This window comes from Meriones unguiculatus, chromosome 10, assembly GCF_030254825.1.
Source record: "Meriones unguiculatus strain TT.TT164.6M chromosome 10, Bangor_MerUng_6.1, whole genome shotgun sequence".
Taxonomy (NCBI): domain Eukaryota; kingdom Metazoa; phylum Chordata; class Mammalia; order Rodentia; family Muridae; genus Meriones; species Meriones unguiculatus.
Genome location: NC_083358.1, coordinates 100561109 through 100577019, shown reverse-complemented (window position 1 = coordinate 100577019; position 15911 = coordinate 100561109). Strand labels below are relative to the sequence as shown.

At 39.8% G+C, this 15911-nt stretch overlaps 1 protein-coding gene across 1 annotated transcript in view; it reads right to left on the bottom strand.

Moving 5' to 3' along the window:
* Capza1 (capping actin protein of muscle Z-line subunit alpha 1) overlaps positions 1–15911 on the bottom strand; it is a 40943-nt gene that overhangs the window by 10525 nt on the left and 14507 nt on the right. The window contains exons 2-5 of the mRNA XM_021634230.2: positions 11620–11683; positions 9242–9293; positions 5152–5215; positions 4245–4451 (exon numbers count right to left, since the gene is read on the bottom strand). Of these exons, the coding sequence (XP_021489905.1) occupies positions 4245–4451; positions 5152–5215; positions 9242–9293; positions 11620–11683 (387 nt within the window). The remainder of the gene's footprint in view (positions 1–4244; positions 4452–5151; positions 5216–9241; positions 9294–11619; positions 11684–15911) is intronic.

The window sequence follows — 15911 nt, the reverse complement described above, 5'->3', positions numbered from 1 at the left end:
ACACAGCAGGTAAAAAGTTTGGACTATATTCTACTGACAAGAGACAACAAAACAAGTCTAGAAATAGCAATACTGGTACAGAGGATAAAATGGGAGAAAAAAAAAAGCTGGAGTTCAGTTAGGAGGCCACAAATCAACCTAGGCAGTAGTCTAGGGCACTGTGAATGCGAATGGAAAGAAAGGATATTATGCAGAATGTAAAAGTAGAGTCAGAAGGTATTTTGGTTTGTTTTATGTCAACTTGACACATGATAAAGTCATCTGGGAGGAGGGAACGTCAATAAAGAAAATGCCTCTGTAAGATTAGGCTGTGGGAACGCTTGTAGGGCATTTTCTTAATTAGCAATTGATGGAGAAGGGCCCAGCTCATTGCAGGTGGTACCATCCTTGGATTGGTGGTCCTGGGTTCTATAAGATAGCAGGCAGGGCAAGCCAGTAAGCAGCACCCCTTCATGGTCCTGCCTCCAAGTTCTTGACCTGTGTAAATTTCTGTTTTGACTCCCTTCAATAATGAACTATGATGAGGAAGCATAAATCAAACAAAACCTTTTCCACTAACCTTGTTTTTCATCATAGCAGTGGTAACTGTAGCTAATTCGGAAGTCTAGTTGTATGTTGTAATCAAAGGGCAAAGGAAAAAAGAAGTCAAAGTATTTCTACACCTGAATGATGTGGACCAACATGGTGCCATCAGCAGATTGGGAAACACAGATGAGAGGCCTAACTTTCATTTAGAAGTATCAACTCTTAGAAGAAGTGGAGATGTGACTAGAAATGCAATAACTAAAGAAAAAAAAATGGTGCTTTAGAATCTCAAATGCATTTGTAATGTGTTTTCCTTTTCGTTTGTTTATTTGAGACAGGGTCTCACTCAATAAAGACCCTGGCTGGCAATCTGCCTGTTCCTCACTGCAAGTGCTGAGAATCTAGGTCTGAGTCCCATGTTCAGGTTTTGCCTATACAAACCGCACTATAAAGTCTGTTGCTTACTCCTGGAACTCACTGTGTATACTAAGCTGGGCCTCAAACCTACATCAATCCTCCTTCTTCAAGCTCCCAATTGCTGGAATTACAGCCATGAGCCCTGATACCTGGTTAAACTATAGACCTCCAGGACAGAGAATTGCAACTCTGGAGAGTGCCTAAACTGGGGGTTGGGAGGAGAGAAAAGCAATAGTTATAAAGTAACTAGAATTGATGGTATTGACAAGCAACCTAAGCAAAAGATTATTCCTAGAACTAAGTGGTTGGGTTCAGTGTGAAATACTATATAGAAATTAAGGACCCTGATAGGTGTGGTGGCACGTGCCTGTAATCCGAGCACTCGGGGAGGCAGAGGCAGGGAGATCTCTGTGAGTTTGAGGATAACCTGATCTACAAAGCAAGTCCAGAATAGCCAAGGCCACCAAGAGAAACCCTGCCTCAAAAAAAAAAAAAAAAAAAAGGATCCAAAAGACAATGCTGGTTCAGTATGCTAGTATGCTCAGAAAATAGTTTGTACAGACTGGCAAAGATAGTGAAAAGTCAAAGGTTCAGACTTGTACTGCTAATGACTAAATACACTAGCAGGGAAAAATGTCCTTGGTTTCCTGGTGGAACACAGGGTGCAAACCTGGGGGAAGGAGAAAGCAAAGAAGAGTATGAAACAAGAGGTAGAAAGAGGAGATTAAAGAAGCAAGTACTTTACAGGTAATTACTGTGATTGAGGCAGCTTTACTTCCCTTCAAAGACAAGAGAGATAGGACTATTTCTAAATTCAGGCAGAGTGGCACATGCTTGTAATCCCAGTACCTGGAAAGTAGAGACAGGAAGATGGAAGAAAGCCTACAATGGACTGTTTCAAAAACAAAAACAAGACCTTATACCTAGGCAATGGGGAATCCACCAGAAGAGAAAATAAAGTACACACAGCTATGCTGAAGACACAGGAGAATATAAAATCAAGAATAAGGATCCATCTGCCTCAGTTTCAAGTATAATGGAAGGAAGAATAAATAAGGCTTCTCAGTATGAAGAAAAAGAAATAAGATTTCAGGCAGTCTCAATTCTAATTAGATGTAGGAGGTTAGATGCTCATCAGACAATAGAAAATGTCTGGAACACACTGTACAGAAAACTCAACACAGAATGAGATGAAATTAGGGGCTTCTGAGGAGGCTAAGGTTGAAGGTTACTAGGATACTGCAGGCAGCTTTAGGGCAATTCTATTACCTTCAGTTGCTCATATAACTAAAAGAAATGAAAAAGAGGTCTCAGGGGGGTTCTTTGGTATTGAGCTCTCCAGAATAAAAATGTAAATGGCCAGATAGAGTGGTACAGGCCTTTAATTCCAGCACTCAGGTGGCAGAGGCATGTCAGACCTCTGAATCTGAAGTCAGCATGGTCTACATTGTGAGTTCCAGCTCAGCCAAGGCTATACAGTGCGACCCTGTCTTAAACAAAAATGCTGATAAACTTTGAATGGAAAGAAATGGTAAAATGCAAGTATCTTTATATTGGATAGCTGATTTTTAAGAGAATGTATTCTCTTTTCCTGGAAAATGTTTGAAAAGGAAGTCTGTCCTTAGTCACAATGATGTGTTTCCTCTGTTATTTAGAAAAGAGCAAACCTGTAAGATAATGGCACCTTTTACTTAATGTATAGCTTACATTATGCCAGACACTGTTCTAACATCTTTCCTTAACTTACTGAATTCTCATAACAATACTTTGTTTTATTATATAAATGAGGAAACTGAGGTGGGAGATGTTAGGTAATTTATACCTAAGGTCACACAACTAGTTATTTGACCTGGTTAGGATTTAAACCACTCAGACTTCAAAGTGCTCTTAACTATATTCTTATTAAACCCATCATCACCACAGGTTTAAAAATCTAACTAGTAACTATGTACTGTATAGTTGAAGACTGCTGAGAATAGATTGTGTTCATACATATACACACACGCACACACACACACACAAACATTAGCTAGGTGTGGTGGCTTAAACCCGTAATACCAGCACACCAGAAGTCTCAGGCAGAAGGATCATCTGAAGTTCAAGGCCAGACTGCTATCTAAAAAAACGAAACAAACAAACCTGGACTATAGAATAAGTTTCAAGGCTAGCCCGGCAACTTAGCGAGACCCTGTCTCAAAAAAAAAACTATAATGAAGACGGGGGATACAGGCAAGTGGCACAGTGCTTGCCCAGCATGTGTCAGCTCCTAGAGTCAGTCTTTACTTAAAAAAAGTTTAAAACACAATAAAGCTAAGCATGATGTAACCAACTCTAAATATCACCCACTTTTCACTCTCAGCAGATCTCTCACAGTCCATGCTGCCCTCCAACTCTCTTTATAGTGGAGAATGACCTTGAACTCCTGATGCCCTTGCTCCAACTTTCCAAATGTTGTGGGGTTACAAGTATATACCATCAAGCCTGGCTTTAAAACTTCTTGATGGGTACTAGTGATTTCTTGTGAGTAAGTAAATAAATATAAACTATAATATATGAATATTTTAAACTATTACGAACTGAGGTTTTAAAAAGAAATTTTCTAGGGCTGAGAAATGGCTCAGTAATTAGAAGGTACTCCTTTAGCAGAGGACCAGGATCAGTCCCTGGGATCCATGTCAGGAGGCTCACAAACACCCGCACTGCATCTTCAGGGGACCAAATGGCTCTGGCCTCCAGGGGTACCCAAAGTCACAGGCAGCCTCTGCCTCAATTATATATAATTAAAAATAGTAAAAGTAGATATTTAAGCCAGGTGTTGGTAGTACATGCCTTTAATCTCAGCACTCAAGAGGCAGAGGCAGGCGGATCTCTGTGAGTTTGAGACCAACCTCGTCTACAGAGAGAGAATTCCAGGATAGCAGAGACTACACAGAGAAACTCTGTCTTAAAAAACTTTAAAGTTTTTTTTTTTTTTAATTTATTGGTAAAATGTTTTAGTTTTAAATTTAAAAAATTAAAAAGGCAAGTATTTAAGAAAGGTTTTTTCACATACTTATATTCCTTTAGAAACGATTTAGGGAATAAAATACTGAGGTGACCATAACCAAGAGTAGCAATGTCTGGTGGGCCAAAGCTTCAAAACATTAAGGTAAATGTAAGAAAAATAAGTCTAAGGGGGGAAAAGGGAAGAAGTGTGGGAGGGTGGGACTGGGAGAGGAGAGATGGGCTGCAATAGGGATGTGAACTAAATAAATAAATTTTTAAAAAAGTCCAAATGGTTCATTGAGGAACAGATACTTAACAGTACAGAAGCCGTTGGAATAATGATCTTTCACATAGGCTCTTAAAGCACTGTCACAGGACTCTCTCCAAGACTTCAAGCCTCCGTCCACATCCTCTGGCTGGGGGTCACTTGCTTCTTTCCGTAAATGATCAAACTTAAAGGAAATTTTGTTTCTTGGATCTAAAAATCTGCTGTTACCGAGGTCACCATGCTCTGTAATTAAGACCTTTCAGAAAAGAATTACAAATATGAGTAATTCTATTTAAAAAAGACAATTCTCATCATGTTTTGCAAAATAAATACATATCCTATGAAAAAAGTTAACTTCATTTAATTTCTTTTCCACATTGACTTTTAAACCATGTATCATTTTTATTCTCATAAAAATGTGTTTTCCTCCTCCCAACAATAAATTTCACATCTTGATTTCAATCTAATGTATTATCCATGTGTGCATTTACTTCTAGCTATACTACCAACTCCCATGTATTTGTTTTCACATACTTTATGGATTTTTTTCAGGGCTATTGTATTATTTGAGTACTTAAATAATATAGATACATGGTTCAAAAATGTATTAAATGAAATCTTTCTCATCCCTATCTCCTAACCAACAAATTCACTGAGTAACTTAGGCTAGTCCAAATTTAATGTCTTCTGGTGTTTTTGTTAGACTCTTCTCTGTACCTCTCTGGAACCCAGGGGTTGCACAGACACAATTTATGACTGAGCTACATAGCAAGTAAATGGCATTCTTTTTTTCTACTTACAAACCCACCTGGTATTACCAAAAAGAGGAAGAATTTCCTAATATGCAGACTATTTTAAAAACTAAGATAAATAAATATATTTAGCACCTACTTTCCTATCTGCTTTGACTTTTACATCTCTATTATCTTCAAGACTATGTAACAGGCAGTTATTACCTGGTCATCGTAGCCTTCTATCTTCACAGGTGTGAACTGATCCATGTTATACTGGGCAAAGGCACTATTTAAAAAAAGAATCAAAAAAGCAAATATTATCTCCATTTTACGAGATACTTAATTCAAAAACTTTGGGATCATTTTTAACTTTTCTTTCTCAGACGTTTTATATCCAATCCACCAGTTCTATGGGTATAATCAAAATCTGACTCTGCATGCCCACCGCATCTAAACTACTGCCTTGCCTTAATTCAGCCTCTGCCTCTTTACACGGTTACCAGAATACATAGCTGGTGACTATTCTAAACCTTAAGTCCTTTCTCTCATGTCACTCTCTGTTTAACACTCTTAACAATGTCAGCTTACTCAAAACGCACTCTTTAATGTGACCTAAAACACTCTACTTATACCAGAAGTGCTAGGCACTATCAGGGAAAGGATCTACGATAAGAAGCATTGGTGCCAAAATAAAGGAAAGAAAGTAAATGCTAGGCAGATCTAATGGATTATCTATGCATATTTTATACCCAACTATAATAAAGCCTCCTTCAGCTTATAAAGGATGCAATAATGATGGTGAGGGTTACTGAAATAACATGTACTTGGCACCATGAAGAGTCTAGCCAAGAGACTGGAGCATTACATTGCAGATAAAAGTGAACTTTTCTTATTTCTTTCAAGACAGGGTTTCTTTCTATAGCACCAGCTGTCCTGGAACTTCTTTCTATAGACCAGGCTGGCCTCAAACTCAGAGATTCACCTGCCTCTACCTCCTAAGTACTGGGATTAAAGGTATGTGCCACCACTGGCCAGCTAAAGATAAACTTTTCATCCCTATTAAAATATTAAAAATAAATAAATAAAGATAAATATATAAGTACAGACTTGGGCTCTTGAAAAATTTTCTTTAAAAAGTAGGTTCTCCAAGAAATCTGTAAGAATTTGAACATGAACACACACAGCTTTAGTATTTGTCAATGCAATCAAAACAGCCGGATCATTTGAACTACATAGGGACATAATCATGCTTTTGTTTTGTTTTCGGAGACAGGGTTTCTCTGTGTAGCCTTGGTTGTCCTGAAATCAAGTTGCAGACCAGGCTGTCCTTGAACTCACAGAAATCCACCTGCCCCTGCCTCTCCAAGTGCTGGGATTACAGGCTGTGTCACTGCACCTGGCTACCAGTCCTAATTAGAAATCAGGACAATTATTGCATTTGTTTTAAGTTGGGGCAGCCTTTTTCAACCTGTGAGACATGACCCCTTTTGGGAAGGGTGGGGTTCAAAACCCTTTTACAGGGATCGCCTATGACTATTTGCTTATCAGATATTTTACATTATGATTCACAACAGTAGCAAGATTATAGTTATGAAGTAGCAATGAAAAAAATTGTATGGTTGGGGGTCAGCACAAAATGAGGAACTATATTAAGAGGTTTCAGCCTTAGGAAGATTGAGAACCACTGAGTTAAGAGTTTTACTCTTTAGCCCAGGCTAGCCTTGAACACAGTAATCATCCTGTTTTCAACTACCCAATGCTGGGATTACAAGCTTGCAATACCATGGTTGCCTTCAATCACTTGAGTGGCATTCCACCCCAGTATCAGTGGTAATCTGTCAAGTCATATACAGACTATCTTCAATGTGTTCCTTGGTTTGCTAAGTAAATTACAACTACAGTATCATTCATGATCTGAATTATAGTGATGGTCTAGAAAACCTAGGTTAACAGACTCTACTCACAAAAGCAGCATAGACAAGGCAGATGACTGTTTACTAAGCAACAAGTGTTAAAACACTTTTCTATATCCAAAATTAAAATGATGTAGCTTTTGGCCTCCCTTCTTGAATGGAAAGGTATCCTGGAACTTGAAAACACAGGAACCACACAGCTCTGAGGAGAGAAGGCCTCTCCAATGAAACTGTTAAAGCTCTGAGGAAAGGTATCCTAGGGTTTGGAGTCTAGGAACCACATAGCTCTAAGGTGGGACTGTGTCCCAATGCAAGGGCATCCATGATGGCCTGTGGGCTAAAGAAGTGCCGCCATCTTGGCAGTTTCTGTGGTAGTACCGTATGGTAGGCAGCTGCAGGATGGAGCAGGAAGGAGGTACCACTGCTTTGATGGCTCTTGTGGCACCCTGCTCAGTAACTACAACAACAAACCAAAACAACTTTATGATAGCTATGTGTTTTGCATGTATATACTCCTGCTCTCCCCAGTCCACCTCTTTTCAGCAATATCCAATTCAGATTTCCTCTTTACAAAAAGACTCTAGGCCAGTTGGGTAAACAGTAACTTTGGGAAGAAGAAAGAACTGACAACTCCAGCTATCAAGGATCCTTGAAAGCCACACTGTTTACATTTGATTTTAGACAACAAACAAAACAAAACCCCAAACCAAACAAGCCTCACCACTATGTTTTTGAGGACAAGGAATGAAAATAATATTGTGTGTGTGTGACATCATCCCACTTATCTCATCTGCCTACAATTTGCTCTGTAGCTGAGGTTGGCCTTGAGCTCCTCTTCCTCTTGCTTCTGCCTTGTAAGTGTGAGGATTACAGGCACACCCGACTTTACCTGGCTGGAAATGGTATTTTGGAAGGCTAGCCTGCCAGCATTTGGTCACAGGATGCTGTAGCCAGAGAGAATAATCATGATTTTATCCTATAATTAGTTCTATAGTTTGTGAAGCTTTGTTGTAGATATAAACATCTTTTTGTTTTGGTCTGAGGTGTGGGATATGGGAATGATTCAGATGGTCCACAGTAGTAGACTATTTGCCTCATGTGGGCTCTGAGAGGAGCTCTTTGCCAGCTGCAGATAGTTTAAATCTGAGAACTCTGGAGAGAGACTAAATGTCAGAACCCAGAGAGTGTGGGAGCTCCGAGAAAGAACAATGCTGCCCCTGCTTCCCCCTTGCTGCTTCTGAGATAAAGTTGGAGATCTCCTGAAAGGAGGACTGGACCGGCTCCAAGAAACTCTACGACCCTAACCAGCAAGAAGCAGCTAAGAGAACTATACCTTCTCTCCCACTAACCTTTTCTCTCTCCTACCTAGTGTTGGAAAGAGATTGGAGTGGAGTAGGGAGAAAAAGATAAGAAACATTAATAAAAGTTTTTTTAAAAAGCATGCCAACAAAGCTTCATCAATCCTTATTAGCAGGCTAATTTTTCTGTAAGTAGTTTAAAAAGATTTTACATTACGTCTAGGCGTGGTGGTGCACACCTGTGATCTAAGCACTGCAGAGTCAGAGGCAAGATTGCTTTGAGAGCAAGTGAGGCCAGCTTGGTCTACATAGCAAGCTCAGAGCTCCTACAGTTACATAATGAGACCTTGCCTTCCAAAACTAAAAAATTCCAAATGGACTACAAACATTCTGCTTTATTCAAAAAAATGTAGTCAAAACTAAAAAGCAATTTTATATATTAAGTTTTAAGGATGCAAACATTTTAGGGGGAACATGTTTCCTCTACCAAAATAAATTTGAGAGAGAGAGAGGGGAAAAAAAGAAAAAGAAAGAAAGAAAAAGAAAGGCAAACAAGACTTATGGTTTGGACACGAAGTATTAACCACAAAAGGTCCCCAAATGTTTCCTAGGCAACAGCTCTTAAAACAGTTTTCTATAGCTAAAAAGACCGTCTTGGCTTGGTTTTGAAGGCCTGGTCCACAGTTGGCAGTGATTTTAGGAGTTTCTAGAAACTTAAGGAGGTAGGCCCTAGCTGGAAAAGGTGGGTCACTAGGGGCACATACTTGGGGGCTGTATCTTGTCTGAGGCCTTGTTTGTCTGTCTGTGCTTTCTGTTTGCCATTAGGCAAGAAATCTCTGTCACATGTTTATGACACCATGATGGTCTATCTCATCCGGACCAGAATCAACAGGGCTATGAACTGTGGATTAATAAAACTCGCCAGTTGATCCAATGTTAGAACAACACTGTAGGTGGGATGGACTGAGACTGTTTACGGTGCGGAATGGTACTGAGTACCTCACACTTGTTTACAGTGCGGAATGGTATTGAGTACCTCACGCAGGCCAGCCACGCCGTTACTGAGCTGTATTCCCAACCGCCGATTTAAGAGGTACTTACTGTGCTGCCCCTTCCCTGAGGAGATTGTCATTATTAAGCAGTAGCCGGACATCTGAGGAGGAAAGCATTGGAATATTGAGTACAGAACAAACTCAAAACATCTTAGCCCACTTTTAGAATACTTTTTTTAAAAAATTCAGGGCTTGCAAGATGAGTCTTCAGGTACATTCCACGTGTGGAAATTCTAAACATGCTAACAAGTAATGAACACTAGTGTTCATAGGTTCCTGTAGAATTATGTCTGCTATCATAATCCAACAAAAATTCTCATGGACTTTATTCATTTCTCAATCCTGCTCCCCATCATTCCTTCTTGACAGTATCTCAAACTCAGGTTGGCTTCAAACTCCCTTTTCATAGCAGCTACAGATGATCTTGAACTTATGATCACCATGCTCAGTTTATGCTGTGGTAGAGACTGAGCTTACGGTTTTGTGCATGCTAAGTAAGCCCTCTACCAACTGAACTACATTAGAAAATTTTTGTGAATTTGTTTGAGACAGGGTCTCCTGCAGACTGAGCTGACCTCAAACTTACTATGTAGCTAAGGCTAAAACTTTGAACTCTTGGTCTGCCTCTCTGTCTTTGTATTTTTTCTTTTCTTTTTTTTGGGGGGGGGGGCGGTCAGGGTTTCTCTTTCTCCTGGCTATCCTGAAATGTACTCTGTAGACCAGGCTAGTCTCAAACTCACAGATATTCACCTGCCTCTGCCTCGAAAGTGCTCGAATTAAAGGCCTCCTCCGACAAGCAAGACTTTGAACTTTTGATCCTCTTGCCTCCCCCTTCCAAGTGCTCAGATTATAGGTGTACACCACCATACCTGGTACAGAGAAACCATCTGAAAACCAAGACCTCTTTTCATGTTTTGAGTTTGGTTTTGCGACCAGGTCTCAATATGTAGTAAGCAGGTTTCCTTAAATTTATAATGCTCCTGTCTCAGCATCCATCCCAAGTACTGGGATTACAAGTATGTACCACCATACTCACCTAATATTAGATCTAATAAATGAAAATCTTAAGGAGAAAATAAAGGTGGGCCTGTAATTTAATTAATTTTGTCTTTAGTTTTTGTTTTTGAAGCAAAGGTTCATTGTGTACCCTAGGCTAGTCTGAACTAGAGTAATTCTGCTTCTGTCTCTTAGGTACTGGGGTTACAGGCATGGGCTACCACTTCTGGATGAATCTGAATTTATTTTTGTTTGTTTGTTGTTTTGAAACAGGGTTTCTCTGTGTAGCCCTGGATTTCCTGGAACTCTGTAGACCAGGCTAGCCTTAAACTCAGAAATCTGACTGCCTCTGCCTCCCACGTGCTTCTATTGAAGACATGTGCTACCACTGTCCAAGTAAATCTGAAATTTTAATAAACTTCAGATTCAATCAGTTCTGCCATATTAGTCCTGGGAAATGTCATGTAGTATAGACTTTTTGAGGAAAGGCAGTGAGAATTGAAGCTTTTACCTTTTGTGATAAAACTAAAGGCATAGGCGGAATCAAAAAGTGAAAAAATTTAAAAGGCAATTTTTTGTCATTCTTTTAAAACATGAAGCTATTTTAAATCTCTTCATTTATGTTTAGTTTTAAGACAGCCTTTAGTCCAGACTGGACTAGAGCTTGTAGCAATCCTCCTGCCTCCCCAGCACTGGAACTGCACATGTGAGCTGTCAATTACCTAAGTCTTTCCTCACCTGAGAGTGGGATCCTAACTGATGGACTTGGCAAAGCTAAGTACATGCTTCAAACCTAGAACTGAGTCCTTTTTTTTTTTTTTCCTTTTTTTTAGTTTTTGGAGACAGGGTTTCTCTGTGTACCCCTGGCTGTGCTGGAATTCGCTCTGTAGACCAGGCTGGCCTCTGCCTCCCAGAGATCAAATCTGCCATCTGCCTCTGCCTCCCAGAGTGCTGGGATTATTGGCATGCGCCACTACAACTGGCCACATTCAGTGGCTGAGTGGCCTTGAACAAACTATTTCAATGTCTCTGAATGTTGATTTCTTCAGGAAAGCTGTAACAGGCTGTAATTATCGGAAACAGCAAGCACACACAGGTAAGTGTGTTGATGCATGCCCATGTTCCACCATTCTAGAGGTCAAGGCCAGCCTGGGCCACAAAAGAGCAAAATTTAAGAAGAGAAAGGGCTGGTGAGGCAGGTTGGCAAATAAAGGAGCTTGCTGCTAGGCTTGAGAACTGAGTTCAGTTCCTAGGGCCCACACAGTAGAAAAGAGAACCGATTCTCACAAGTTGGTCCCCCTTCGCCCCCAAATAAATAAATGGCATAAAAATTTAAAAAGGAAAAAAAATAATAAAATAAAAAAAGGGAAAGCTAAATAATGACAATGATTAAGGAGGACTCCTAACAGCTCAATATTAATCTTTACTTACCATTGAATACTTCGTTAAACTCCCCTGGGGGTGCATGGGTGATGAATTTAGCAGCTATGCGTACCTACAGAAAAATAAAATTTATAATAAGTGTATACTGTGAAAAGACATAGCTGGATGTAGCTGGGCACCATCTAATCTTAGCACAAGTAGAAACATCTTGAGTTTAAGGGCAGCCTGGACATATATGGAGCCTTATCTACACCCCACCCTGGAAAAAGGCCAAACAAGACAAATAATTAAAAATTTTCCCTCTTTTATTTTTATTTTACATGTTTGGGTGTTTTCCCTGCATGCGTGTCTGTGCACTACACACATGCAGCGCCCACAGGCCAGAATAGACTGTCAAATCCCGTGTAACTGGAGTTATAGACAGCTGAGCTGGCTTGTGGGTGCTGGGAAGCAAATACCAGTCTTCGAGAAGAGCAGCCAGTGCTATTGCCCACTGACTCATCTTTCCAGCAACTGTGTTTTTTTCAAGGCATGGTTTCTCTGTGTAACTTGGCTGTCCTGGACTGGCTTTGCTGTCCTGGCTGGCCTTGACCTCACAGAGATCCACCTGCCTCTGCCTCCCCAAGTGTTGGGATTACAGGCCTGTGCCACCGCACCCAGCTGTTTGTTTGTTTTAAAGATTTATTTATCTTTATTTGTGTGCTGGTACCAGAGGCCAGCAGAGGTTGTCTGATCTCTGGAGCTGTAGTTAGAGGCAACTGTAAGTTGTCCATAACCAGTAATTCATCTTTGTTTGCAAGATGCAGCAAAGACTCTTAATAGCTGAACTATCTCTCCTGCTTTTTGTTTTTGCAACATGATCTCATTGTAGCTCAGGCTAGCTCAAAGTTGCTATATAACTGATCTTGCCTACCCTTCTTTCTACAAGAATTATAGGTGTGTACAACCACTTTATGTGGGGCTGCGATATAACTCAGGGCTTTCTGCACACTAAACACTCTACCAACTGAGCTACATTCCCTGCCTACAATAGCTCTTGAAATAAAAATTCATTTAAACCTTAACTGTTTAGAAGCCTTTAGATTTTTCCCACAAACACGCCAAAGCTATTTCTATCAATTACAGATATATTTTATAATATATGTGCTATCAGCCACTTTGAATTTTAAAAAACATTTATTTTTAAATATGTGTGTGTTTGCATGTTTTTGTGTACCACATTTGTGCTGGAGGCTGAGGAGGCCAGAAGAGGGCATATTCACAGGTGGCTTGTGAATGGCCACATGGGTGCTGGGGAATGAGCCAAGGTGGGTCTTCCGCAACAGCAGTAAATACCTTTATCCACAGAGCCGTATTTCCAGCTTCTTGAATTTTTTTCTTTTAAAAACTGATTAATCAGTTTTGGTCAAAATGTAAAACAATCACAAATAAAGCAATCTATGATCTCTCAAGTAAATACCAATATCAAAGAGCATTTATCTAAATGCAAGATTTAGTACTAACAATGTGATTTACAAATTAAAAGGAACAAAACTGCCAGGCAGTGGTGGCTTTAATCCCAGCACTCTGGAGGCAGAGGCATACGGATCTCTGTGAGTTCAAGACCAGCCTGGCTTACAGAGTGAGTTCAAGGATGGGGAGGAGAGGGAGGAGGAAGAGCAAAAACATGATTGTTTTAAATTTTACTCCAAAGAAGATGATAAAACTCAACACTAAGTATCTTAGAAACCAACAAATTACTAGGTTTTGGAAGCGTCAGAATAAGTTTCCTTGATCTGATAACTGGTTAGAATTCCAAAGCAACCCACATAATGAGGAAAATTAAGCATCATTTTTAAAGGCAGGACAAAGCTGACTCCTATCATTTGTTCTATTCAAACTCTTCATTACAGGAATAAAGCATTATGGAGAAACTTTCTTCTGGCCTCCTTCTAAGCTCAACCTAAGCCATTCTAAATGTGTTAGAATCGATCGTGCATTTCATTCTTTCTTCTATATTTAACTTCATTTTATGTTTTGAGCAGCTCACTTTCAGTTTGCTAACATGCTCTTCAGCTGTGCCCAGTTTGCTGTTCAGATTATTTTGACTCCCAAGTTTTTACTTTCCTGATTTTTAGGGATTTCCTTTTAAGTATGTACAACTGTCTCTCTGAGAATATCAGCTCTCCTTGTTTGGCACTCCTTTTAGCTTTCCTGTTCATTTGACCTATATAACCTGTCCCTAGTTCTTTTAACAGAAAACTTGCTGCTTCTGTTTTGTTTTTTGTTTTTTTTTTTTTTTTAGACAGGGTCTCTCTGTATAGCCCAGGCTGCCCTGGAACTAACTATGTAAATACAATAGGCTGGTCTCAAACTTAGAGTGATCCACCTGCGTGCCTCCCAGAGGTATGTGCCATCACACCCTCCAGGAACACCTGATCTTTTGAATAGGCCTAAGGGCAGTAGGCCACCTGTAGGGCTGCTGGCCTTTTTGGAGGTGTGGTAGGTAAAGGAAAAGGGTTTGAGATGGGATCTCATCTAGTCCAATCTTGCCTCAAACTCAGTATGTAGCTCAGATTAGTCTTGAACTACTGCTTCAGCCACATGAATTCTGGGATGTGAGACAGGTGTGAGACACTCTGACTAGCTCAGTGTTCATTCTCGATGCTATATTTTGAGAATAAATGCTATTTTTGCCTACAGCTTTGTGTAAATGGAAGGCTAGATAGCAATCCCTTAATTAGGATGTGCTAAGGCTGTTCTAGGTCTTTTCTCCTTATTCCTGCAGTTCCTCTAGATGTGCTTCTATTTGGCATTTGACAATATCTGCACACAGATCGAGATAGTGACAGTCATGATGGAATGATGATAATTAGCAGGCCTGGAATGGCTAATGTTTGTCAACAGGACATGGGCTGGAGTCAACACATAGGAAAGAACCTCAACTAAGAAAATGCCCCCATAAGTCTGGCTGTATGAAAGAAAGCCTGTAGGGCATTTTCTTAATGACTGCTGGGGAAAGGCCCCACTCAGGGTGGGTGGTACCATACCTGGGCTGGTGGTCCTGGTTCTATAAAAAAGCAGGAGGAACAAGCCAGTGAACAGCACTCCTCCAGGGCCTTTGCATCAGTTCCTGCCTTCAGTTTTCTGCACTGCCTTTCTTCAATGATGAAGAACTTGCTTTTGGTCATAGTGTTTCATTTAGCTACAGCAATAGAAACCCTGACTAAGGCAATACCTAACTTCAAAGGAATTTCTCAGGATAGTTCTAACATACTATGGCAAAAACGACAGTGAAAACTCCCTAATATTTAATGTGCCACTCAAGAAGATGTTAAATTTCCTGAAGTAGAGCAAAGATGATTATCTAACAGGTAAGGCAGCTCCTATTTCCAGATTTGCACTTTCATACAATTTTAAGTTCTTTATGATTATATGAAAGCCAAGTCATTGTGTGTGTGTGTGTGTGTGTGTATGCACAGGTATGCACTTGTTATGGAAGGTATGTGGAGGGAACTCACAAGATAACTCCGAAGTTGGTTCTTTCCTGCCACGTTGTGAGATCCAGGGAAGAACTTAAGTTATCAGCTTGTACACAAGTACCTCCACCCACTGGGTTATCTCACAGGTCTTCAAGTCATTCTTAAGCAGGAAAAAACCCCAACAAAACAAACAAAAAACAGTCCCACAAGCCTTTTGAAAATAAGCTGGAAGCTGAATGTGTTAGTACACTACTTAAACCTACATGGGAGCCACAAAGATGGCTCGGTGGGTAGAGAAAGCACTTAATGGCAAGCTTGAAGACCTGAGTTCAATCCCTGAAATTCAGACTCAGTGGAAGCTAAGAACCATTCCCTCAAATTGTCTGCTAACCTGTGTGGATTGCAACTACTCATACAAATTCATACGAAACAAGTAAATGAAATGTTTTAAAAATTAAATCACGAACGGGAAAACTTAAAATAAAATAAGACAAAACAAACAAAAAGTCTAAATGTAGTTGTGAATGTAGTGGCTCATTTGATCCTATAATCCCAGCATTTGGAAGGTTGAGACAGGAGGATCGCCTCAAGTTCAAAGATAGTCTGGGTGACATTAGTGACATCCAAGCCAGCCAGTTACTGTGTAAAAACAAAACTAAAAGATTAAATGCTGAAATATTATTTTCTAATGTATATCCTCCTCAGTATATAAAACAATGGTTGATGGGCACAGAAATATTAAGCACTCATTGACTGTTGATATCAGTAAGTTAAGAAATTAGTACATATTTTTTGAACAATGAAATCTGTTTTCTTTCCTTCCTTTTTTTTTGTTTTGATTTTTTTTTTTTTTTTGAAAGAGTGCTTCTCTATGTAGTC